The sequence below is a fragment of the Solanum lycopersicum genome, chromosome 8, assembly GCF_036512215.1.
Source record: "Solanum lycopersicum chromosome 8, SLM_r2.1".
In the NCBI taxonomy this organism is placed as follows: Eukaryota; Viridiplantae; Streptophyta; class Magnoliopsida; order Solanales; family Solanaceae; genus Solanum; species Solanum lycopersicum.
Window position 1 is genome coordinate 67,812,750 of NC_090807.1, and position 25,333 is coordinate 67,838,082.

Consider the following 25,333-nt stretch of genomic DNA (forward strand, 5'->3'; position numbering starts at 1 on the left):
TTAAAGTAAGTATTAGTTAGTGACCACCAGCTGTTTTAATAAAACCCAAACTGATGACATTTAGTTTTTATGAAATTAATTGTTTATTTTTACCACTTATCAGCCAAACTGTAATGGTACTTGTGGTTTTTCTTAAACCTGATATTTTGGAACAAACTTTTTCTTATAAAACTTACTGCTTTATATAAACTGCAACTGAGTCATGACCTACTCCAATAGTATTTGAATATCTTTAAATTAATTATGTGGCCAAAGTTTTACATCTTTATATAAAGAAGTAACATTCACAATATATTGTACAAGTACTCTTGTTTATTTTTCTATATATATTGCATTAACATGAATGCAATCAACAATGCAGAATGGAGGATCAGGATGGCTGATGGCTCGTCCGAAAATTTGGCACCAGAATCGAGCCTAGTTACAAGAATGTACCTTTCATTTGAACGATTCTTGAAAAATTTGATCTTGATAGTCATGAGATTTTTGGAGAAATCATGGAACATAGGAAAGAATGAACCAAGAAAGGTGATCCATTGTCTTAAAGTTGGAATAGCTCTATGCGTTGTATCGTTGTTCTATTATATGAGACCTTTGTATAATGGTGTTGGAGGAACTGCAATGTGGGCTGTTATGACTGTTGTTGTGGTTTTTGAGTACACTGTGGGTAAGTAGCAAGTAGTTTGAATTTTTTACACTTTTTTGTAGGCTAAGAGTTATAAGAAAATTGCAGGAGCAACACTATACAAATGCTTAAACAGAGCTACTGGTACTTTTTGTGCTGGATTTCTTGCAATAGGGATCCATTGGATTGCTAATCAATCAGGCAAAAGATTTGAGCCTATAATTATGGGAGTTTCTATTTTCATATTAGGTGAGTGATGTTTGTAAATAAAAATTACTTTTTGCATATAGGATATGACTATGTTGTTTGGACTCTCCAAAAATACTACCGCTCTACTTTGTGAGGATCTGACATGCACACATCCACATTTTTTAAGAGTCGGAGCTACCTAGGGATAATTTTCATATTAGGTGAGTGATCTTTGTACATATAGGACCTGGATTATCTGTTACTAATTTTTTTCTTTCTTCACTCGATTTAGCCTCAGCAGCAACTTTCACAAGGTTCATTCCTGCAGTGAAAGCACGGTATGATTATGGCACTATGATCTTCATTCTGACTTTCACATTGGTTTCAATATCTGGATATCGTGTTGCAAATTTGTTGAACATGGCTCACGAGAGAGTATCAACGATCATCATCGGTGCTTCCTTGTGTGTTATTACAAGCATTCTCATATTTCCCATATGGGCTGGTGAAGAGCTCCATAAACTTGTCATTAGTAACTTGGAAAAGCTAGCAGAGTCCTTAGATTGTAAGTATTTCTTGCCTAAAATTTGGATATCAGTAACAAAATTTCATCATATATTGTTTTTAAAGTTGATCCTCAATTGTCCTTTTAGGTTGTGTAGCTGAATTTTTTAGCGACAGTGAAGACACAACAACAAATACTAAAAAAATGCTAGCTTTCAAGTGTGTGTTGAATTCAAAGGCCTCTGAAGAGACAATGGTAAGTTTTTGCCAATATCAATATAAGCTATGTTACTCGGACTCTTTAAAATACCGTTGGGTGAGTGTCAGATCTTCCAAAGGTAGTGCGTGGATTTGTGGCACCGACTCATTTTTTGCTTCAAAATTGATCCAAATAACCCCAAAACAACTTCAAATTTTACTGATATAACATGGAATTATCTGCTAGGCCAACTTTGCTAGATGGGAGCCTGCTCATGGACTTTTCAACTTTCAACATCCATGGGGAAAGTACCTTAAGATCAGCGCGTCAATGCGTAGTTGTGCCTGTTGCATTGAGGCACTTACAAGCTGCATCAATCAAAAAGATCAGGTCGGCTAAATTCTTAATTCTACTAAAAAATTATACAAACTCTTTAACTAACTAAAAGGCAAAAAATTTCATTGTGTTATAGGCTTCTGAGTTGTTAAAGAATGAGCTTACTAACACTTGCCAACAAGTAAGTTCAAGTACAAGTGAGATACTGAAAGAGTTAGCTTTAAACATGAAAACAATGAGAAAATCCTCCAGGATGGATATCTTACTACAAGAAAAGAGTAACGCGATTCAAGAACTAGAAACTCTGATGGAACAACTTTCAGGATTGCTTTTTATACAGCCAAAGAATGATCAAGAAAAGCCAGTTATAAGAACCAGTAGTACTAATGTTATCCCTCTTGTTGAAATCATACCAACTGCAACATTTGCTTCTTTAGTGATCGAAATTGCCACGAGGATCGAAGGGGTTGTTGATGGTGTTGAAGAATTATCAAAATTGGCAAAATTCAAACTTGAGGATGCTGATATGATAATCAAACAGAACAAACCAGTCATCAAGAATATCATAAACTAGCGGAACCTTACTGTTGATTTCATATGTCTAGCTATGTTCAGGTTACCAATTGCTAGCTCTTGTTGTACTAATATATCAAATTTCCTAATTGTCCATTTGATATAGTTTCTACTTTATTTCAATGTCTAATTCTTGTAGCACTTACCAATGAGGTCCTATTGATGTATGGACCTTTTAGAAAAGGTTTGAATGTCTCTTCTGCCTAGCGTTTGACCATAAATTTTTAAATATTATTTGGGTGGAATTTTACCATTTCATACATCGTGAAGTAAACAAACACATGACTTTGTTATTCTGAGCTAAATTTTCATCATTTTCTTCAATAACCATATCATTACTACTTTGGTGTTCACCTAATAAATTATGTAATACAACACAAACACTACTATATAGGGTGTTTTTAGTAATAGATAAAAGGTTAGGGTAAAATTTCAATTTTCAAAATATCCCAAGTAATGAGATTTGACCCAAATACTAGAAAAAACTAGTATTTGGGAATTTGGATATTTGCCAAAAATATTTACCAAATAATGACAAATTGTACGGAGAAACACTATTTGCCAAATTTTTCCTCATTAGGAAATCTATGGCAAAACGGCCAACTTTCACATATAGCAAACACAAAATTCATATTTGTATGCTATATCAAAGTTTGCATAATTGCGCTCAATAGCAAACATTAATATATATAATTCGCTATACATATAGAATGAAACTAATTGTATAATTCGCTATACATATACAAAAGAAAGCAGTTGTATACAAATCAATTGTATAATTTGTGTATGTATAAAACGAGAAAGAGAGAAAGATAAAAGAAAATTGGGCAGGGGAATATTTATATTGTATAATTATAAGTGTATAGGACGAAGATATATGTATTTGCATGTGTATATACAATTTTCTCTCGCTTTATGCAAACGGAAACGCAATTTATACATTTCGTTTGTATAAGCGATAGAGGCGAGAGTGTTGAGAGAGATCTGGGAGAGAGGAGAGAGGGGAGAGGGGAACAAGTATATATATATATAAATTTTCTCGGTTTATACAAACACAAATACATTTTATACACTTGTGTCTGTATAAAAGTGAGAGGGAGCGAGCGAGAGATGGAACGAGAGAGGGAAGTGGTGAGCGAGAGCTTAAGGGAGAGACGTGCATGACAAACAGTTTTCTACACGATACAATTAAATCAAAGTATGATTATAACATTTAATTTGATTTATCAATTTGTCATTATATACAATTTTCCCTAAATTGAGCCTCTTAAAATTGTGAACTTTGGCCCAATACCTTTGAGCCCATTCAGGTACCCACTGGAGCTCCGAGAAAGAAAAAGGAAGTTCGTCGTCTTCTTCTTTATATGAAAAACAAAAAAAAACCTTCGCGGGTTTTCTAGAGAGATTGTTGGATTTTTTTTTCTCAAGTAAAAAAGCTACAGCTTTCAAGGTTTTGATCTTTTTCTCTTAATTAATTGCTTTACTTTTTGCCATGGCCGACGAAATTATAACATCGGAGGGAGTTTCAAGTTCGTCTGAGCTGAACTCGTCGTCTCGTATAATATGTCGGGTGTAAGTATTGTTAATTTTTTAGCTTTGATTTCAATATATTAGTTCTTTTATGCTTTATTGTTTTCTTTAATTGATTCAATTTTTCAGTTTTCAGCAAGTTTTTGAGTTTTCTGCTTAAACACTCAATTGGGATGTTATCAATATTGGTTTTTTTGGCTTGTCATGCTCAAATTAGAAACTAGAAGTAACTTACAGCTAAATGGACTTAGCAACGCATGCTTGAGTAATTGTAGTTTGCTTTCATTACACATTTACACTCCACTCTTTAGGAGTGGCTAATGTGAAATGGACGAATAGAGCGGAATATTAATCGTGAAATAGCATGGCAATAGGATGTCGAGGTCTGAATTTTGAAGTGAATTCTTTTTTAGAAAGAGAATTCATATTGATGACCCCAACTTATTTGGGGTTGAGGGGTAGTTGATTGATTGATTTGTTGAGGCCTTCTTTGCATCTTCCTGACATTTAGCTTGTGTTGAGAGTTGCGATTTGTGGGTTATGCCATTTGTGATTTGTCACAGTTTCTTTTTTCTCTATTTGCATGTTGATATAGAGAAATGATTGTAGTTCTTTCAGATGACAATGAAATTAAAAGATGGATTGTTATACATGAACTTTAGACAAAGTTGAACAGAATTTGGTGTACTTTGGTCACTTTGTTTGCGTTACCACCATTTTTGGGATTTAGGAGCGGCTATATGATGCCTATCTTATAAATGTACAATGCTTGCACAATTATGGACGCAGGTAGGCTTAGAGGGATCGAAGTGATTATCAGACACGTTAGTGAATAGTCCATCTGATTTTTTTATTGATGAAGAGTCCATCTGAAAATTGAACACGATACTGTACAATTTCAAGTTAAATCCTCATTGTTTGGGGTATTCCATTGTCTCCCTTAAAGATCCAAATTAGAAACCTAATACTTTCCTCCTATGATATTGAGGCAAATATTTTTTCCTTCACTGTTGGATATGTGAAGGTTGAAACATTTTTCAGGTGAAAGGGGATCAATTCCTGGAATTGAACTCATGAACATGGAAGTTTCACCCACATAGTTCATCTATTCTTTAGTTTCTTCCTATTCTACATTCTGAGCGTATGAGAAGTTTTCACTAAGACGAATATGTTGACTTCATTATCATTTACTATTGTGACCTGCCTATTTTACATTCTACCAATGCTGCACATGAGAAGTCTCATCAAAAGTTTCAGATTGTGCAAATCTCCCATCATTTCTCTAATGGAATCTACATCATTTATGATAACCAGTTTGCGCCAAAAAGCTAGCAAAAAATTCGCATGAGCTTAAGGTTTTCTGAGGTAATCTTGGAAAGACCAAAAGAAAAATTGTGTATCCACTGATTCCTATCGTATTTTTTTCCCTTGCTTATTCAATATAATGGGGAAATTGAAAATCTGATAATTTCTTCTTAGCAAGTTGTTTGTCTATCAAAATTGTGAGTGGCTATAATAACAGCAATGCTTACTTTTTGTGCAGTTGTCAAAAGCAATTTTCGCAGTATACCTGCCCTCGATGTAATACCCGTTATTGCTCTCTGCCTTGTTACAAGGTAAGCGAAAAATGGCTTCTTCTAAGTGAAGCTGGAAACTATGATCTTTTGCACTTCCTTTTTTTTCTTCTGAAATCTACCTATGCCGAAAGTTGTTATTGTTAGCATGTGATGGCTATAAGTCCCATATATTGTGGAGAATCTATTGAACCATCGTCCCTGATTTTTCTTAATGATATTGGTGGCAGTCTCATAGTCTTCGTTGCACCGAATCCTTTATGAGAGAGAATGTCATGGAGGAACTACAGCATTTGCAACCAAATGATGGAAGTAAGCAGAAAATGCTAGACATACTTAAACGATTCCACTCAGAAGATGAAGCAGACATCATGGATGAAGATGGTAAGCATTGTTTTGTTGTCTGCAATAATGAATCCATTCCTGCTTGATGCGTTTCCACAGAATCGCATTTCATTAATTAATATCGTGTAAAGAGGAGTAATATGAATCTTGTTTTTGTTTTCTACAATTTTTTTAAAAAATAATTCATTGATACAACTTTTCTTGTACTTCACAATAAGGATGTTTGATTTGCTCAACAAATTTTGTTTCAGTGGATTCTTGCTGTATCCATGTATCATCAATCCTGTTGCTTTGCAATGTGGTTGTATGAATGAATCTTATACTCACATTACCTTTCACGAAACTAATGAAATTATTGAACTGACGTTACATGCATTATAGAGGACAACATGACTTGCGTTTTTTATCTCTGCAATTCTTAACCATAACTTTCCCTTATTGATCTTGTTACATCAGATTCCCCGTTGTCTGAGGAAACAATTCAAAAAGTTCTATCTGGTATGTTCCTGAAATTTCAGATTTTGATGCTATGTTTTCTCCTCTTGGTTCTTTGGGTTCCCTTCAAGCTAATTTCTTCTTCTTTTTTTTGCGGGTGGGTTGTGGTGGTGGCTTCCTTTTGTATGCAGGAAACCAGATAAGTTTTGAAGATTTATCTGCTGAAGAAAAGAAACATTTCCAAAGGGCTGTTGCCTCAGGTGAGTTGAGCAAATTGATTAAGCCCTGGGAGCCATGGTGGTCGAAGCCTTCTGCCAAGTACATATCTCTTGGTCAGGATGGAACTCAACTGGTCCAGCCGCTTGTGAAGGAGGATACAGCTGTGTCTTCGGAAGACAGAATAGGAAGTGACCCTTTGCATGACATTCCACTTGGCCCTGACTCTCCATTACCCTCGGTTAGAAAGCTCAGTGCAGCTGGGCCATCCCCTTTACTGGCTGTTCACCTTGTTGACATCATGTACAGTTATTGCTTTACTCTTCGCCTCTACAATGGTGACTGGCAATCAGATCCCGTAGGATCAGCCACAGTTTTGTTGAGCGTCTCTTCTGTTCTTGGTCAAGGGGGGCAGCCAGAGACAGTCCTGGAAGCTCTATCCCACTGCATGGAGCAAACATGCTCATCAGCCTTCAGACACACGGGGGGCCTGCAATTCGCATTGGGGCTAATCAACGACACAATAACCCTTCTTCATCTTGATACTCCAGCCGTAGTTTGCCTGCTTTGTGATCTAAGGAGACTAATCCAACACGCAGAGAAGGATTTGAAGTCGGAGAAGTACTGCAAGTCCAAAAGTTCTGAAATGAAAACGAAGCTCAAGTCTGCAGAAAGGAAGGTTTATTTTATCATGTGTTGGGCTCACGAGCAGCCAAAAGAAGCATGGTCTTCCATAGCAGCCATTGTCGAGGCAGAGAAGAGCCGACTAGTTGAATTCGTAGGGAGTAAAACAAGTGTTCCAAAAATGACGAAAGTACAGAGTGAGGGCAGGCCTCTGATTAAGGAGGTTGAATAACTGTCTGTTCCTTCTGCATGACAAGCTGCAGCAGATAACACAAGATCAGTGATGCTTGCAAAAATGTTAAGTTCAGATCACTGAGTTTTGACTTTGTATAATTGCCTGAATTATTTTATTCACTTTCTCTTTGGAACTTTTTCATGGGCCACTGAAACAATTTAAGAGAAGAAAAGCAAAAGCTTATATGGAAAAGAGATAATTTACTTATCTACCTTATTACTTTGTTTAGTTTTGTATACAAATGAAAAGATAATTTATGATTTTGTTTGTCTTTGTGAACTATAGATATATTAAACTCATTATTCAAGGGAGCATATCGTAGTATGATTGTCATTCTCCATATTGCTCCTTAAAAATTGGTGGCAAAGTTAATAATGAATAATGGAGTAGTTGTCGCTAGTGAGAATATTTGTAAATTTGATTAATCATTACAGCTAAATTAAATCAATTTAATATTTAAATGTTTGGGAAAACTAAAAATCAAATACTATAATTGCAGTCTTGTGAAATGGCAGATTTGTAATTTCGAGTTAGTCAGAGCCCATTTCTGGCTATAAATTAGAATCAATGAACTGATAAAACCCAGTCCATTTTCTTTTATTGTCATTTCATAGAACAGTTAGAGAGCAATCATCGGAAAATTCTTAATGAACACATAACAAGCAAAAACTTTCACCGGAAAATTGTAGAGGAATCGGAAAAAATGGGTGATGTAGCCGATAAGATAGCATATTTTCAAGCGATCACCGGGGTGGAAGACACCGATTTGTGCACTGAGATCCTCGCCGCCCATGGCTGGGATCTCGAACTGGCGATCTCTGTTTTTACCTCGCAAAATCACCATCCTGCTACTGAGTATGCATCCGAACCCACCACCTCCGATACACCACCAACGAGCACGAATCAACCACCGGCAGAAACTGGGCTCGTTGCCGGTGGCAGCGGCGGACCGCCGGGATTAGCTTGGAAGATTATTACTCTCCCCTTCTCCATCATTTCTGGCAGTCTAGGATTGATTTCAGGTGCTGTGGGGTTGGGTGTATGGGCGGCAGGTGGTGTACTTTCGTATTCGTTGAGAATGATCGGTTTCAATTTGGGGCGAAATAGTGAATCCTCTTCACCTTTGGTATCTGTAACTGCATCAGCAGCGGAGGCAATGAGTTTCGTGGATAGTTTTGATAGGGATTTTGGGAGTATTAGGCCGAGTTTTATTGCTGAAGGTTTTATGGATGCTTTGCAGAGGTCTAGGCATGAGTTCAAGCTGTTTTTTGTGTATTTACATTCGCCTGAGCATCCAGATACCCCTGTGTTTTGTGAAAGGACTTTGTGTAATGAAGCATTGGTAGCATTTATCAATGAGAATTTTGTTGCTTGGGGCGGGAGTATTAGAGCTAGTGAGGGTTTCAAGATGAGTAATAGCTTGAAGGCATCAAGGTTTCCTTTTTGTGCTGTTGTAATGGCTGCGACAAACCAAAGGATTGCTCTGCTTCAGCAGGTAAACAAAAAGTTATATGAGTGTTTTGTTTTATATTGCTGTATAATATGGTGCAGTTATCCAGAACTAGAAGTTGCTTTATTTAGTTAGAGACTAGCTTTATATTACGTGTTGGAAAATATAAATTCTAGACCGTATAGGGATCACTAACTCAAAGTAGTCAGCAGAATCATCTGGATAAACTTGGGATTTCTTGAGAAGTAAATCCTTGAAACTATTCCTTCCACAAGTTCAAGCATCTGTAGCTTTTTAGTGTGATAAAGGCCTCTATAACTTGTTAACAGTCTTTTATATTGGTTAACCCTGTATAGAAGAACCCATATGACATATCACAAGACAATGCATGTGAAAATATGATTTTTTTTATGGATTGCATGACTTTATTTAAGGACTTTGGTCGACAATATTGGACTGGGACAAAGAAATGATGACATTAACCAGTTTGTTGACGTACCTAATTTTGCATGAGATGCTCTTGAGTTTGTCAAGCACTCAAGCCTCTATCGGTCAGGCCTGAACTTTGTTCTGTTTTTAGCCTAATGGATTGGCTAGAAGCCTAGGATGTATTTGCTTACACACAATGCATATCGACTGTTTCTTATGTCATTAATAATGAAGTCCATATGAGGAAATGAGAGACTTTTTGTTAGCAACGTTGGTTAGTTCAAGAGGATCAAATTGATTATGGGATATAAGATGATATAATTGCTTATTTACTCCAAGTAGGTTTTTCTGGCTATTTGTTTTAACTTCGTCATACTGTTATACTTGTAAGTATCTGGAAGTTTCTTTCAAATTATGTAGACTTATAGTGTGTCTTGGGTGTATATAATTGTTGTATGCTTATCTAAGATGATATCAGAGATTTAGATGTTGATGGCTTATGGATGTTTTGTCCCTCTTTTTGTTACTTAATTATAACCTTGGATCATATAGAGAGAAATGTGGCTGATCCTATGACTCTATGTCACCTTTTTCCTATCCAGAGTCAAACCTTGCGCTTCCTGCATAGATATCAGTGCACGTATACTTACAAAAGAAATAAAAATCAGGGCTGTTCCATTCTTAAAAAAAAAGTTGAAAAGATCAGGGTATATATGTATAAAGCAGTAATCTGGTTAATATCTGCTGGCTTCTACAAACTTGACACCTTAAAGAAAAGGGAAAAAGTAACTGTCACAAAAAAATCATTATTTTGGAACAATGTTCTAGTATTTTTTGTTAAGTTAAAAGAGTGTGCATTGGTATGAATAATATGATTGTCTTTAGAGGCAGGCTGGTTACCTCTTGCAGACAACATTATCCTCAATTCTCTTCCTTTTTTTTGGGTCAACCCCTAATTCTCTTTTACGTGTCACTGTTCTTGCAAGCTCAGTTTTTTTCGCTTCCTTGTCTTCTGTTATCGGTACATGTTCATGATGTTAGAAGCTATAGTTTTGAAACTAAACACCCCTTTCGAGTGTGGTCTGGGGATATCTCTTTCTGTCTCTAGCAACTATCTTAAAAGACCTTACATTGATTAACACCGGTTAGCTTTTGGCCCTGTTTAATTTTGTGCTTCATTGTTTGGCCTAGTCGATTTGATTAATAGGAAATGTTTTGTCATTCAGTGGGTACATATCACATACAGATTTTTCTGCGGTTTTAAGTTAGATCTGCCCTTTTCTTTTGTCTTAATCCTTCTTAGCTATCTACCATAAGCTAGATATTGAGGCTTGTGCCTTTTGTTGTGAAAAGCTAATTAAAGTTCTATTTTCCTTGTTATATACCAAAAGAACTGCAAATTCATACCAGATACTATCTAATGTTTAGTGTAGAAGCGAACTTACGGGCCTGCCTTTTTCTATTAAAGCTGCTTGATTGACCTCTCCTTTACTTGGATGGCTTTTTGTATATCATAGTCTGATGAGCACTTTGCAGGTTGAGGGGCCAAAATCTCCTGATGAACTGCTTACTGCACTTCAAAGGGTGCTCGAGGAAAGTGCACCTGTGCTTGTTTCTGCCAGGCTTGAAGCAGAAGAAAGGAGAAATAATATTAGACTAAGAGAGGAGCAGGATGCTGCTTATCGTGCTGCACTAGAGGCTGATCAGGTATGTAGTTTTAGGTTTTAAAATAGGCTTTAGCAGTTCAATTTTGAGAAAGGGTACAAAGTAATTTGTGTGCTGCTGAACTGTTCGTCCTATACCAGGCTAGAGAGCGTCAGAGGCAAGAAGAGCAAGAGCGGCAGGAAAGGGAAGCTGCTGAAGCTGAAAGGAAAAGAAAGGAGGAAGAAGAGGCTCGTGAAAGAGCAGCTCGTGAAGCTGCTGAAAGAGAAGCTGCATTGGCTAAAATGCGCGAGGAGAAATTACAGTCACTGGGCCCTGAACCTGCAAAGGGTCCCGATGTTACTCAAGTAATCATCTTGTTCATGTCTCTTTTATTTAAACGTGCATCCGTCTATGTCATAATGCTAGATACAAGGTTGTTTCTATTGGTTTTGAGTAAGCAACGAGAAAACTTGCGAGTCAAATACACATTAAAAATGCAGTAGAAATTGCTACTTTTCAGATGATTAAATTCTTTGTTGGTTTCTTGTATCCTGCAGGTTTTGGTAAGGTTTCCTACTGGTGAGCGCAAAGAGAGAAGATTTCAATGTAGTACAACTATACAATCTCTGTATGACTATGTTGATTCTCTTGGATGCCTAGAGGTTGAAAAGTACAGTCTCGTGTCCAACTTCCCTCGTACAGTCTATGGCTCAGAGAAGCTCGCTCTGTCGTTGAAAGATGCTGGATTACACCCTCAGGCCAGCCTTTTTGTTGAGTTGAACTCATGAGAACGATTGCTGTCTTGTGCTAGAGTTGATAACTTTTGTTGAAAATGGTTGTATGTGAATTAGAACTGGGCAATGAATTCAATTAGATGCAGTTTTGTGTATTGTACCCTTGTTAAATAATTTTCTACTGCTTTAACGTTAAGTTTCTGTTAATAGATAATTGAATACATATATAGTTCAATTGTAATTGGCTGTAAATGAATGATCACTTGGTCTAGCAGATTATCGTTATATTCACATGGAACTCCAGATTGCAAATGGATTCAGGTGCCAACTTTTGATTGCATTTATCATGATTTATCAGTAGTGTGTCAATTCTATAAAAACTTGTCCACACCGAAATGTTAACACCAACCAATCACATACGTCTGGTTTATATAAACACCAAGAGTGGGTAAGTATAGATTTGTCTGTCTTGGAGTGAAAATCACCGAGAAATGTTACTCATATCTAACAATTAAGAATGAGAACAAGCCATCCAACAAATACATGTAAGTTATTGTTGAAAAGAATACCAATTGAAATTGATTGATTATATATCAAAACAAGCGCCCGATTTGGCAAAAATAACTTTGCTGCTTGATGATGCCTGAAAGTTAACAAAATGTAGCAATGAGATTAGTCTAAGACGCAAGCAGGCAAAGCTTGGAGTGGAATTGATGATGCCTGAATGTTAACAAAATGTAGCAATGAGATTAGTCTAAGACACAAGCAGGCAAAGCTTGGAGAAAGAAAAAAGTACAAAAATGGCTTCGCCCGGACTCGAACCGGAGACCTTCAGTGTGTTAGACTGACGTGATAACCAACTACACCACGAAACCCTGTTATTCAAAAGTACCAATTTGTTTATAAACATATAAGTTTTAGACACTAATTACGTTTAACATTGTAATACGTGGCTAATTAGATGTTAAATCAACGGCGATTAGCAAGTTGATTATTTGAAGTTGACAAATTATTAACCCTTTAACTCAAAAACTGCCATTTTTCCAGCTGCTTCTCTCTTCTCCATTCCCCTAAATTCTCTATTAACAAACTATGATTTTTTAGGGATTTTGAGATTTGTTTGCCCTAATTAGCTATATGCGTTTCAATACTGTGTCCGATTGTTAATCAGTTGAATTCTTCAAATGGGGGTTCTCAATTTTTCCGGTTTAATTTTGCTGAAAGCTGAGCTTTTTCAATTCCAATTCCGATTTGGAAGAGTTATTGATTCCTATTCTGTCGCCTGTGAAGCATTTTCTGAACCTTTTCTTTGATTTCATTAATTTTCTTCTTCTCTAGGTTTACTTCTTTTTTTGTGTTATTTTTTTTTGTTTCTGGGTGTGGAGAGATGAATTCTGCCTGTTCTTGGTTTGAAAAAGTGAAATTAGATGAACCTGAAATTGTTGAAGTGTCACCAGACGAGAGATATATTCGGGTAATTTCTGTGTTTTTTTTCTCTTCTCTATGTATACTTGCCAAGTTTCTATTTTTAGGATTATCTGATAACACAACTGTAGGTCCCGCTTGTTGTACTATTGTTCATTTCATTTTATAAGTTAATGCTAGAAAATTGTGGTAGTTGTATCATTTGATTTGAAAGTGAGTCTTGTTAAAAAGGGCTTATCCCATACAAAGGGTGAGCGCATTGCATTCAAGGGAGTGGTGTAGTCGTCAATGAAGTGGTTGAGAGTCATGAGATTTCAGGAGTTCCCTGTGGGGCTATTACACGTATTCCCCCTGGGGTAGCTACAAGCATAAACCAGTTTAATAAATAACGTAGAGTGATCACATGAATTATTTGCAAGCTTGCTTGCGCACACGTGAGGAAGTTGAATCTCTCTAAGAATGGAGAACCCCATATGTGATATTGCTATAAAGCACTGTAAGGTTTATTAATCAACAAAGCAAAAATAAAATTCTTAAAAGATGAGATAAATTCAGAAGCACTTGTTAGATAAAATAACTAGGTGATTCTTCCATTTGTCTAAGCCTTGGTGGACAGTCACGAATGGTCATTAAAAAAAACACGAAGGGTGAGTGTATTGCTATTGTTATTCCTTATGCTTGCCTTTCTGCAAAGGGTTCTTCAAGCACCTATGAAGAGAGTTGAGAGGTTCATGAAGTGTTTACTTTAGGTCAGAAAAAGCTTCAAAATCTTTATAAAAGGAAGAAAGATCGTCAACGATGTTATAAACTCAAAATTTAATTTTGAGACATGATTGTGATTGGTTATCATATGATATTAATTTTGTTTCTGTTTCATTTGTGTAATTTTGTGGGTTTTGGTGGTATTGTCACCTTCTTTTTGTTTCTCTTCCTCCAGTATAGTGAAATCTTGGGAAGTGGAGCATTTAAGACTGTGTATGGCTCCGACACCCATCTCCTTTTATTTTTTGCGTTTGAAGTCTTACCTCATCATCATTATTCATTTTCAAGTTTTTAGCGATTTTCAAATCTTTTCATATGTAGCTATAAGGCATTTGACAATATTGATGGAATAGAAGTTGCCTGGAATCAAATTTGCATAGATGATGCTTTGCAGTCGCCTGAACATTTGGAGAGAACATATTCCGAGGTTCACTTGTTGAAAATGTTGAAGAATGAGAACGTTATAAAATTATATACTTCATGGGTGGACGATGTGAACAAAAGTATTAATATGATCACCGAATTATTTAGTTCAGGAAGCTTAAGGCAGTGAGTACTATATTTCTTTCATATTTGCCCTTCTTATTTATCTTTCATGCAACCTCCAGATCTTCTTTTTCTTACATCTTTTGCATTCTCTCCCTCTTAGCTATCGGACAAAGCATAAGACGGTTGACACTAAAGCCATTAAACATTGGGCTAGACAAATTCTCCAAGGTTTACATTATCTCCATAGTCACAATCCACCGGTTATACATAGAGACTTGAAATGTGACAATATATTCATCAATGGAAACCATGGAGAAGTTAAACTTGGAGATCTTGGATTGGCGACAATTATGGAGCAACCTACTGTTCGAAGTGTTATTGGTAGTTATTTGACTTAGACTTACTGTTTTGTCTCCATCAAAACTAATTGTTAACCCCTCTTGCCATTCTTTGTGTTTTCTCTTTATCAGGTACCCCTGAATTTATGGCGCCTGAGCTATATGATGAAGAATATAATGAACTTGTTGACATTTATTCTTTTGGCATGTGCATCTTGGAGCTAATAACATGTGAATATCCATATAATGAGTGTAGAAATCAAGCACAAATTTATAAGAAAGTCACGTCGGTGAGTTTTAGTTGTTTTGGGCTTTTACTGTTACTTTATTCTACTTGAAAATAATTGCAATGCTAAGGAAAATATTTGATTTCAGGGAATAAAGCCAGCGTCTTTAGCAAAAGTAGCAGATCCTCATGTAAAACAATTTGTCGAGAAATGTTTGGCCCCAGTATCAGTAAGATTGAGTGCAGCTGAACTTTTGGAAGACCCGTTTCTTTCATCTGAGAGCTTGAAAACCCCCGCATGTGATCATTTGCAGCCCACAAATTTTGTGCCTGAAGCACAAAGCTTGCCAAAGTCGATTTTCATGGATGTAGACCTTGCACAAAAGATGCACAGTGGCATGTCCATAGAAAGCAAGACTGCATCTCCTCATTTTTCTAATCTAGAAATCGTGAGACGAAATGGGAGAAACGAATTTAGGTTACAAGGTGACAAGCATGATGATCGTTCAATTGTGTTTTCACTGCGAATAGCTGAATTGGCTGGTATTTGATCATTCTTACAGAATAATACATGGAGTATTTGCAAGCAAATGTTTGACTCTTTTCTCTATTTTTAACAGGTCGGATCAGGCATGTGCACTTTGTATATTGTATTGATGCTGACACTGTGATGTCAATAGCTAGTGAGATGGCAGAGGAGCTTGAGTTGTTGAATGACGATGTGGCAACAATAGCTGAATTGATTACCGACTTCATTTTCAAACTCTCAACAATCCAGAAATATTCTTTTGGGAGTTTGTCTGCAGTGAATAACTTATCCGATGATTCAACTTTGATAATCGAAGATCCTATTGTCTGTGAAGGCATTACATCTTTGAATCAAGGGATAGCATCAACCTCAGATGTGGAGTATAACAACGTTTTAAGGTCTCTTGGCAATGAGTCAGATAACATCAATGTCCACACTCAAAGCAACAGTAAGGGGAGTCTAGGTGATGCTGTAATGAGTGATTGTACCACCAAAACTTCAGGGATCTCCTCTGATAGCTTGCTGAATGTCATATCTAATGATTTCAGTTCTAACTCTCTTATCAACGGGGCAAATGACAAAAATCAATTGCACGATCTGAAGTCGGAACTTGATGCCATTGATATGCAGTATCAACAATCTTGTCGTGAACTCTTGAGAATGAGAGAGGAGGCAATTGAAAATGCTAGAAAGAAGTGGACTGGTAAAAATAAAATATGTACTTAGCTTGTTCAATTTTGTTTTAGAGCTACTGTTTGGTACGTATTTTGGTTTTACTTCATTCTTTATCAAACCACCTAACAGTGTCAATGAAGTGAATTGTTTGTATACATGCTCCTAGTGGAGCCTTGGTGTTTTCTTTTGACTTGTGAGTTGCTCAACGGGAACATACAACAAAAGCATACCAAACCTTGAGGCTGTTTCTCAAAGAAAGTGCACCATATCCATGTACAACAGAGAGAGTGATAATTGAAAAATAATAAACAATATACTTAGATGGATTATTGAAAACAATAAAATAAAAAACGATAAAATTCAACAATCAAGAACTACAAATCCAATAAAAAGTGAAGTGTTTTACACATTGCAACTGAAGAACAGAATTTTTTTTATATTGAATAGACTTTACCACACCTTAAGGCTTAAGTGACGATAAAATTGAATGCATTTCAAGTCTTAATGCACATGACTAAGATTACAATTACTTTGACGTTCAACATAAACATTATTAATGTAAGATGAATCGAACTTAATCGATCATAGAAAACAAAACTCATTTGGTCGATCCATCTTGATCTTATGCATAGTTGACTGACTAATATAAATAAATGATCGTAATTTTTCCTTTGTTCTGATAAGTCTTTATAAAAATAATGTTAATGAAAATTCTGAATAGTACACGTTCGATAAATAACAGTTTTTATTTATGTTATTGAAATTTCAAGATATTGTCGTAGATTTTTTTTATATGAAATTTGAAATTATAGCATACAGTTATTTTCAAATTATAAGATTGAAAAATAAAAGTGGCTAGTTTTTTGAGTACACACATCTCCCGAATACTACTCAAATGTCTATCTATGTTCGTTAAGTCAATTCGACTTTTGTCTATATGCGTATATACTATATAGTTTTAAAATTTTTTATTTAGGTGATCGTTTTCACGTCACAAAAATAAAACAAAATACAAGTTGGGTAAGTAATTATGATGGACCACAGCGGTCATAATCACATGCATATATAGACAAGATATAATTAAAAGCAAATTCATAAAGATGTGTTCAATTTTTGATATTAAACTGATTATATCATCAAAATTATGAATTATGTTGAAGCATTATGACGTGGCAGAACTTGATCCAAATAACAGTGTACCTACTTGTAACTTTTTTGTTTTTTAGTTGTGAAGAAAAAATGTCACCTTCATGGATCTTTTCAAAGAAAAGATACTACCGTTCTTCAAATCATCTATTTGAGTATCAACGTAGTAAATTATTCTTCCTATTTCAATTTATTTTTTATATATATGATCTAAACATGTGCATGATTATAATTTAGTTAATTAATGATTAAAAATGAATTTTTAAAGTTAAAGTTGCTTGATCTGTATAGTAATGTATTTCTATAAAAAAAATTATTTTCACAGCCCGTTATCGTGTTACGTGTTAGGTAGACAGATTCTTCCACGTTTAAATGCAAATTCTAATGAATCTAAACCACCATTTTCCATTGGCTCTTCTCTCTCTCTGTACTATTCAAGCATTCACCTAATCCAATAATACAGAAACAAAAAAAAAAAGATTCTCCAAAATTTGAATGCAAATATATAGGTAAGAGGTAATAATTCATACATATCATTTGTCACATACAAAAAAGAAAAAAGAAAAAAATTCAACCAATGGAAGAATCTGCATCAGAAATCAAGACTCCTCTGTGTAAGACTCTTTTTTCTCCAACACAATTTAATTCTTTAAAAATGTCGATATTAGATCCTAAAAAAACGAATCAGTTCTCACACGTTGTAACAACATTTATGAAAGGATCCGAAAGGTGTATTTCAGATCCAAAACTGAAATCTCTCTCTGTTTTGTAGTATCCAATTTTGATCATGGCATTGCATCAAGCTCTAATGTTAAAGTCCACAAGGATGATGAAGATGAAAATTCTCCTGTCGAACAAGTTGCTCTTACTGTTCCAACAACTGATGATCCTTCATTACCTGTTTTAACTTTTCGAATGTGGTTTTTAGGGACAGTTTCTTGTGTTTTGTTATCATTTCTGAACCAATTCTTTTGGTACAGAACAGAGCCATTGACAATTACAGCAATTTCAGCTCAAATAGCTGTGGTTCCTTTGGGTCAACTTATGGCTGCAAAGATAACAAAAAGGGTATTTTTGCAAGGATCTAAATGGGAATTCAGTTTAAATCCAGGCCCTTTTAATGTTAAAGAACATGTCCTCATCACCATTTTTGCAAATTCTGGTGCTGGAACTGTTTATGCTATTCATGTTGTCACTGCTGTTAAAGTCTTTTATAAGAAAGACATTACCTTCTTTGTTTCTCTTATTGTTATCATCACAACACAGGTAATTAATCGTAACGACTAACTGACGACGATGACGTATATAACTTAAACTTTGTTAATAAGATATTTTAAATGGTAGGTGTTGGGATTTGGATGGGCTGGAATTTTCAGAAAGTACTTGGTTGAGCCAGCAGCCATGTGGTGGCCTTCCAATCTTGTCCAAGTCTCATTATTCAGGTAAGTTTTGTAAAATAATTTTCAAACCTCTTTGTCGAAAAGTTCAAGGAGAAAAAAATAATTTTTATACAAGATAAATTTCTGCTAAATAGTTTCAAGAGTATTTAGACGGATCACTATTATTATTTTTGGTAGGTTGCGGCTGATAAATACGACAGCGATCCCACAGGTTGCTTTTGTTTTTGAAAATAATATCTTTGGGAATTAGGTGAAAAATCAATAATTTTAGAAGATATTTTATATGGAAATTTCATTATGTTAGGTAATTAGATATATATCAATTTTGTTTTTCTTGAAAACAGAGTAATAGTAATGGAGGATCCTTTCACCTAAAAAAGATTCATGTTTTTATTCTATAGTAATGTAATAATTCCTCTCAAGATTAAACTTTTATCCACTTTTCGTATAATTGCCACAAATTAGTGAACTGAATTGTAGATTCAAACTCGTAACACTGTGATTCAAGTTATAACCATAGGATGTCCCATAGGGGACTACTCTGCTTCACAGGAATTGATTGCCAAATTCACATACATCTGTCAGCGCTTGTTAGTTTTAACATAGAGCTTCCTTCATTTGCAGGGCTTTACACGAGAAAGAAGAACGTTGTAAAGGAGGGCTAACGCGTACTCAGTTCTTTATAGTAGCCTTTATCTGCAGTTTTGCATACTACATTTTCCCTGGATATCTCTTTTCAATGTTGACATCTTTGTCATGGATATGTTGGATCTTTCCCAAATCTGTGTTTGCCCAACAACTAGGTTCGGGCCTAAAGGGGCTTGGAATTGGAGCTATAGGCCTTGATTGGTCCTCTATTTCGTCCTACCTTGGAAGCCCATTAGCTAGCCCATGGTTTGCTACAGCTAATGTTGCTGCTGGATTCATATTTGTTATGTATGTTTTGACTCCAATATGTTACTGGTTAGATATCTTCAAAGCCAAAACATTCCCAATTTTCTCTGACGAAATGTTCACTTCCAATGGCCAAGTTTACAACATATCAAGTATAATTGACTCTAATTTCCATCTTGACGTTGATGCCTACGAGCGACAAGGACATCTTTATCTTAGTACATTCTTCGCGGTAACTTATGGAGTTGGCTTTGCTGCTCTCAGTGCTACTGTCATGCATGTTCTCTTATTTCACGGAAGGTAAGAAATAAGAGTAGTTATACATGAAAAAAAAGAGAAAGTAATGTTATAACGAGTTTTATGGATTGCAGGGAGATATGGGAGCAGAGCAAATCAAGCTTCAAAGATCAGAAAATGGACATACACACTAGACTAATGAGCAAGTATAACCAAGTACCTGAGTGGTGGTTTTGGTGCATTCTTGTCGCCAACATTACACTCACTATCTTTGCTTGTGAATATTACAATGAGCAACTTCAGTTACCTTGGTGGGGAGTTATTCTAGCTTGTGTCATTGCCTTTTTCTTTACCCTTCCTATAGGAATCATCACCGCCATTACCAACCAGGTAACAAGGATCAATCAACTATCTGTAACAGAAAAGTCACTTAATTACTTATATATATGATTTTTGAACATTGCAGACACCAGGGTTGAATGTCATCACGGAATATATCATAGGATACCTTTATCCAGGATATCCGGTCGCTAACATGTGCTTCAAGGTCTATGGTTACATTAGTATGACTCAAGCTATAACTTTCCTCCAAGACTTCAAGCTTGGCCATTACATGAAAATTCCTCCAAGAATAATGTTTATGGCTCAGGTAAGCTACTCGCTATAATGGATAATATAGATGATTCTCTTACGTATTTACAATAGTAGAAAATGGACACTGCAGGTAGTAGGTACTCTAATAGCAGGGTTTGTGTATTTGGGAACAGCGTGGTGGTTAATGGAAACGATTCCAGACATATGCGACAAGACGTTGTCCAACACGGTGTGGACTTGTCCTTCGGATCATGTGTTTTATGATGCATCAGTGATTTGGGGTTTGATTGCACCAAGAAGGATTTTCGGAGACTTGGGAACTTATGGGATGGTGAATTGGTTCTTCTTATTTGGCGCGATAGCACCGGTACTTGTGTGGTTAGCAGCGAGGGCATTTCCTAAGCAAGAATGGATCAAACTGATTAACATGCCAGTGCTAATAGGAGCAACAGGGATGATGCCACCAGCCACTGCTGTGAACTACACAACCTGGATCATCGTTGGGTTCTTGTCTGGCTTTGTTGTTTATCGATATAGACCAGATTGGTGGCAACGACATAACTACGTTCTTTCGGGTGCACTTGATGCTGGTTTGGCATTTATGGCAGTTCTTATATATCTGTGTTTGGGCTTGGAGAACATAACTATTAACTGGTGGGGAAATGATCTTGATGGATGTCCTTATGCTGCTTGTCCAACAGCTAGAGGCATTGTTATAGAGGGTTGCCCTGTTGTTTATTGAATTGTGAATATCAACCATAAATTTGCATTTGTGTAAATCCCATTTTCTTTAAAACAGTACATCATTGGTTGTTGAGTCAACTTCAGTTGGAGAATTTTATCGAGAATTCGTCAAAGTAGCTGCAGCTAAAGCTATAGAGTTCATAAAACCCATAACATACTTGTATCCCACTAAACCAAATTAAAGCGCAGCCACTTCCTCCAACTCAACAATATGGGGAACAGGAAGAAACAAGATAAGTAAATGTTGGTGCATCATCAATGTGATAAATGCAGTTAGGCTAGGCTGCTACTCACAAGAATCAAATAACAGCCAATCTTGGCTTCCGCGAATATTGTTTGGAATCTATGTGAAACTAACTTAAGAACTGCAAAAGATAAGCTGGCCAACAGTTTCCTTTCCAAACTCTTGTGGTTGGTCATTGACAGCCTTTTAGACGTCTAACCTGCAAAAGAAGTTCAAAGCAGAGGACGGGAAAGAAAAATCATTGAAAAATAATACAACATGACCACACTCTTCCAATCTGGGAAAAGTATAGTCAACAATCTATCCAAGCTCCTTGTAGATTCAACTATCAGAAATACATTTGGTACATATTCCAATGGATTCCAGTTTTTTTATATTCTATTGTCGAGTAGGAACAATTCTAGTTCAAATATCAAAGTTAACAAAAGCTTGCACTTGAATCTACACACACTCTCTCGTTTTTACATGTAGCTATTAGCACCAAACTAGTTCAGAAGCAATATAGTTTAAAGATATCCTTCCCATGTGCGTGTATTTGAAATAACAAACAAAAATTGAAAAGAAACTACTCTTACAAGTTATTTCTAACTCAATTGTTTTGATACAAACTTCCTTTGCTGCATTCTGTGTCTCTTCCATTGAAAATGGACAAACTAGACTTCCAATGTAGAATTGCACACAACAGTTAGTAACATCTGAATATACAACTGAGTCATCTTTTGAATTGTATATCATGGAAGTTGCTCCAAACATTGACACTACTTGGCCTTCATTTGACATGAAAAAGGTTGGATACCAATCAGGATGATTTGGTGGTTGTTAGATTCTTTTAACGCCATACTCCTTCATAACCCAAATGAGTTGGCTATCATTGCTGATTCAACCACGACATTAATTAAATTATTTATAACGAGATAAGACTCAATTATGTCATCAAACTTTGAAAAAAAAAACTTATCTATGTCATTTGTTAAAAATTTGACACTTATATATATCATTTCAGTTAATAAATAATGACATAATATTATCAAATAAAAATAACATAAATGAGCTAAATTTTTAATAGATTGACATAAATAAACCTTTCTCAAAGGTAGGGAGATATTTGAGTTTTTTCCTATCTTATTTATACATCAATTATGAAGGGATAGCATAGGAATAGAGTAAATATTGAATTTTCTTCAAAAAAAAAAAAATTATATCTTGTACACATTCCAATAAATTAAAAAGATAATTGTATCAATTTTCATTTTTGAAGAATCAAGAGGATAAGAAGAAAAGCTGAGTATGAAGAGCACATCAATTTCCTCATTACTTCCATATCCAAAAATCCTCTTCAGCAGAAGAGCATTTCCCCCAATTAATTTCTCAAGCACAGCTCCATTTTCAGGGCAGGCAAAATTTCTAAGCATAAATTGCAGTAATAGCTCGGAAAATGGTGAAATGGGGAATTTGAAGGATGCATTGACTGGTATAGTGGACGAAAGAGTAGAGGAACTTTTGAAGAGAGAAGAAAATAGGGTTTTACTTGATGGGTTGGAGAAAGCAACGCTGAGAGTAGAAATGGCAAAGAAAGAACTTGCTGAAATTGAAAGACAAGAATTGGAGGCTAAATTGCTAAAGGATTATATCACCCAGCTTGAAACTAGAACTTCTGAGGTATGTTTTATATATTTGAAGGATTAAGCTGAATTGTTGGTTTAATATATAATTTATGTACACATGTTACGAAAAGTAAACAGACATTTGCGATCAGGTGTCAGGTATAAATCTCAACAGACACAAAAATACTAGTATGTGATTTCTTTACTTCTGTCTTAGCTGTGATGGATAAAGTTATATGGTAACTGTGGTTGATTGGATAGAGTTATTTGGTACGCGTTGTTGGTGGGAGATAGGTATGGCGTAGAATTAGTTTAGGGGCGTGAAAGCTGACTCGAACGCTATGAAAAATTAAATCTTTATTATCCCTTCTTACTCGGACTTCAATTGTTTCGTCTAGTCATAACAATTCGATTGAGTAAACATATGCGCAATATGACTGTATAACTCTATTTACAAAGGAACAAGTGAATCAATGCATTTGGGCATAGGTAGCCCTCTGCTGTTCAATGTTATGCTGTTATCTCAGTATGTATAGTATCATATTCTAGCTATATATTGAGAGAAAGGGAGAACTTTGTTTTGGATATTCTTTTTATATTGACTGGGAATATTATTGGATCCTACATTTTTGTCATTATGCATAGATTGTTTTGAATTGCAAATTTGCAATTGCTTAACCATGGTAAAATCCAGAGCAATGATTTGAAATACTTGGAGGCTTTATAGTAGTCTGTAGATGTAAATTCTATGAATTTTCGAGACCATAATAGAGTTACTTGATTATATGCTCAAAAAAAACTAATGCATTGTCTTAAGGGATTGTAAACGAACTTCTTACTAAGGCATACCCGGGCAAAGGGGACTCTGAAGCAAACTCTGTCCAGATTTACAAAAATCATGTTTTAACCCCTTGTGTTCTCGTGTTGGATAAAGTGAGACTTACAGAATGTCGAACTTCAGGAAACCGTTAAGGAACCTTGTCCCCCGGCCCTTGATCATTGTGTAAATAGAGCATAATGAACACAAAAGGATTTTTAGAACTGATATCTATTACTTTGGGATTGAGCATAGTTGAATGATTGATTGAAATGTTTTAGCACCTTACAAAAGGAGGGTGCTTCAAGTGTCCAAACGTCTCAAGAATGATTACATTGTTCTTAGTATTTCAGATGTTCTAAAGACGTCATTGGAGCTTTTCTTGATCAACTTTTTGTCCTCTCTAATAGTTAAGGTACTGATTGGTTGATGCAATTGAAGATTGCAGAATGCCAGAAAGATATTTTAGAAGCAAGAGCAATGATTGAAGAAGCTGAGCGTTCCCTCAACGTTAGTGGTGATGCTAGAAAGAGAGATCCAACAGACGGAGATGTAGTGAATAGAGATGAGGAAAGAGTAGAATCCGTAAAAGCAGCTTCACTTTCTGCAATTGTTGGCACACTTGCAGGACTTCCCATTTTCTTAAGTCGTATCTCCAGCAGTTCTGAGCTAATACTCCCTCTGTCAATCACATTTATTAGTTGTGCTTTGTTTGGTGTAACCTTCCGCTATGCTGTAAGAAGAGACTTCGATAATTTTCAACTCAAGTCAGGAACATCTGCAGCATTTGGCGTTGTCAAAGGTATTATACTCTCATGCTAGGTATTGTAATGTGTCGCCTTTCTCCTTCCATATTCTTGTGTAATTTTTTGGAATAGGAAGGAGTAGGTCAAAGTCTTGAGGATTTTATAGCATCAAGGGTTCATTATGGGGCTACGCAAGGCATACATACCAAAATGAAGGGTTCAATTGGCGTAGTAATTGATTGGCTAGATTGCGGGTTCAATGTGCTGAGAAACAATAATCTCAAGGTTATTCCTTGCTGAGTTTGGATGCTTGTTTCGTTGCTATCGATGCACACATATTCAGTTCCATCCATCTTACTACCTTGGGATAAATTGAAGTATTCTGGATTTTTTGTCTGTACATATGATCCTGTTCTTTCCAAAACGAGTTTCTGCGATAATTTGTTTTTTTAAGGTTAAAAAGATTCTATTGCATTCAATGCAGGCCTTGCTACACTTGGAGGTGGACCACCATTGGAGTTGGATGCAGCCAGCTTCTGGTCCCATGCTCTTGATGGCGCAGTCTATGTCTCGGAGAATCTTTTGATCTTCCTTTTTGCTGGAGTTGGCCTGGATTTATGCTTTAAGCTGAGGATTTTGAGCCCTTTTCCCATTGATAGATCAATTTCAGAGACGGATAAAAGCTAAACATCTTGTTGCCTATTTATTACTTCTGAGTGTATATACAGAGACCCAGTAAATTAACTCTCTAACAATTGCTTAGATAGAATTATACTTGAAAAGCGCCATTCACTGCAATTATCCATAAATTCAGTAAAATA

General features: G+C 35.8%; 6 protein-coding genes and 1 non-coding gene across 9 annotated transcripts; 6 read left to right on the forward strand and 1 right to left on the reverse strand.

Annotated features, from left to right (window-relative positions):
* Positions 1–122: 122 nt before the first annotated feature.
* On the forward strand, positions 123–2,686 carry LOC101250722 (aluminum-activated malate transporter 10-like). The gene is made up of 6 exons (XM_004246038.5): positions 123–667; positions 734–874; positions 1,107–1,379; positions 1,468–1,574; positions 1,764–1,907; positions 1,990–2,686. The coding sequence occupies exons 1-6, from the start codon at positions 340–342 to the stop codon at positions 2,425–2,427; spliced, it is 1,431 nt and encodes a 476-aa protein (XP_004246086.1). The 5' UTR covers positions 123–339; the 3' UTR covers positions 2,428–2,686.
* A 1,038-nt stretch (positions 2,687–3,724) lies between these two features.
* Positions 3,725–7,645, forward strand: LOC101268493 (uncharacterized). Its single transcript, XM_004245424.5, has 5 exons — positions 3,725–3,998; positions 5,500–5,572; positions 5,761–5,914; positions 6,332–6,373; positions 6,502–7,645. Exons 1-5 carry the CDS (start codon positions 3,919–3,921, stop codon positions 7,380–7,382), a joined length of 1,230 nt encoding a protein of 409 aa, XP_004245472.1. The 5' UTR covers positions 3,725–3,918; the 3' UTR covers positions 7,383–7,645.
* A 265-nt stretch (positions 7,646–7,910) lies between these two features.
* LOC101268209 (plant UBX domain-containing protein 10) lies at positions 7,911–11,883 on the forward strand. Its single transcript, XM_004245423.4, has 4 exons — positions 7,911–8,880; positions 10,801–10,971; positions 11,070–11,273; positions 11,466–11,883. Exons 1-4 carry the CDS (start codon positions 8,089–8,091, stop codon positions 11,694–11,696), a joined length of 1,398 nt encoding a protein of 465 aa, XP_004245471.1. The 5' UTR covers positions 7,911–8,088; the 3' UTR covers positions 11,697–11,883.
* Positions 11,884–12,443: 560 nt separating this feature from the next.
* TRNAV-AAC (transfer RNA valine (anticodon AAC)) lies at positions 12,444–12,517 on the reverse strand. Its single transcript has one exon. It is a non-coding gene; the product is annotated as a tRNA-Val (tRNA).
* Positions 12,518–12,584: 67 nt separating this feature from the next.
* Positions 12,585–16,241, forward strand: LOC101267728 (probable serine/threonine-protein kinase WNK10). 2 transcript variants are annotated; one of them, XM_004245421.5, is made up of 7 exons: positions 12,585–13,116; positions 14,005–14,042; positions 14,151–14,378; positions 14,479–14,699; positions 14,789–14,946; positions 15,032–15,425; positions 15,503–16,241. In XM_004245421.5, exons 1-7 carry the CDS (start codon positions 13,030–13,032, stop codon positions 16,135–16,137), a joined length of 1,761 nt encoding a protein of 586 aa, XP_004245469.1. In that variant the 5' UTR covers positions 12,585–13,029; the 3' UTR covers positions 16,138–16,241. The 2 variants fall into 2 exon arrangements, with proteins under 2 accessions (XP_004245469.1, XP_004245470.1); XM_004245422.4 differs by lacking the exon at positions 14,005–14,042 and having other exon boundaries at positions 12,632–13,116.
* Positions 16,242–17,377: 1,136 nt separating this feature from the next.
* LOC101267433 (oligopeptide transporter 7) lies at positions 17,378–21,179 on the forward strand. Its single transcript, XM_004245420.5, has 7 exons — positions 17,378–17,846; positions 18,005–18,498; positions 18,577–18,674; positions 19,257–19,826; positions 19,898–20,153; positions 20,230–20,412; positions 20,488–21,179. Exons 1-7 carry the CDS (start codon positions 17,810–17,812, stop codon positions 21,097–21,099), a joined length of 2,250 nt encoding a protein of 749 aa, XP_004245468.1. The 5' UTR covers positions 17,378–17,809; the 3' UTR covers positions 21,100–21,179.
* Positions 21,180–22,441: 1,262 nt separating this feature from the next.
* Positions 22,442–25,310, forward strand: LOC101267149 (uncharacterized). 2 transcript variants are annotated; one of them, XM_004245419.5, is made up of 3 exons: positions 22,442–23,004; positions 24,208–24,568; positions 24,997–25,310. In XM_004245419.5, exons 1-3 carry the CDS (start codon positions 22,633–22,635, stop codon positions 25,197–25,199), a joined length of 936 nt encoding a protein of 311 aa, XP_004245467.1. In that variant the 5' UTR covers positions 22,442–22,632; the 3' UTR covers positions 25,200–25,310. The 2 variants fall into 2 exon arrangements, 1 of the variants encoding a protein (XP_004245467.1); XR_011211047.1 differs by having other exon boundaries at positions 22,504–23,004; positions 24,208–24,797.
* The last annotated feature ends 23 nt before the right edge of the window (positions 25,311–25,333 follow it).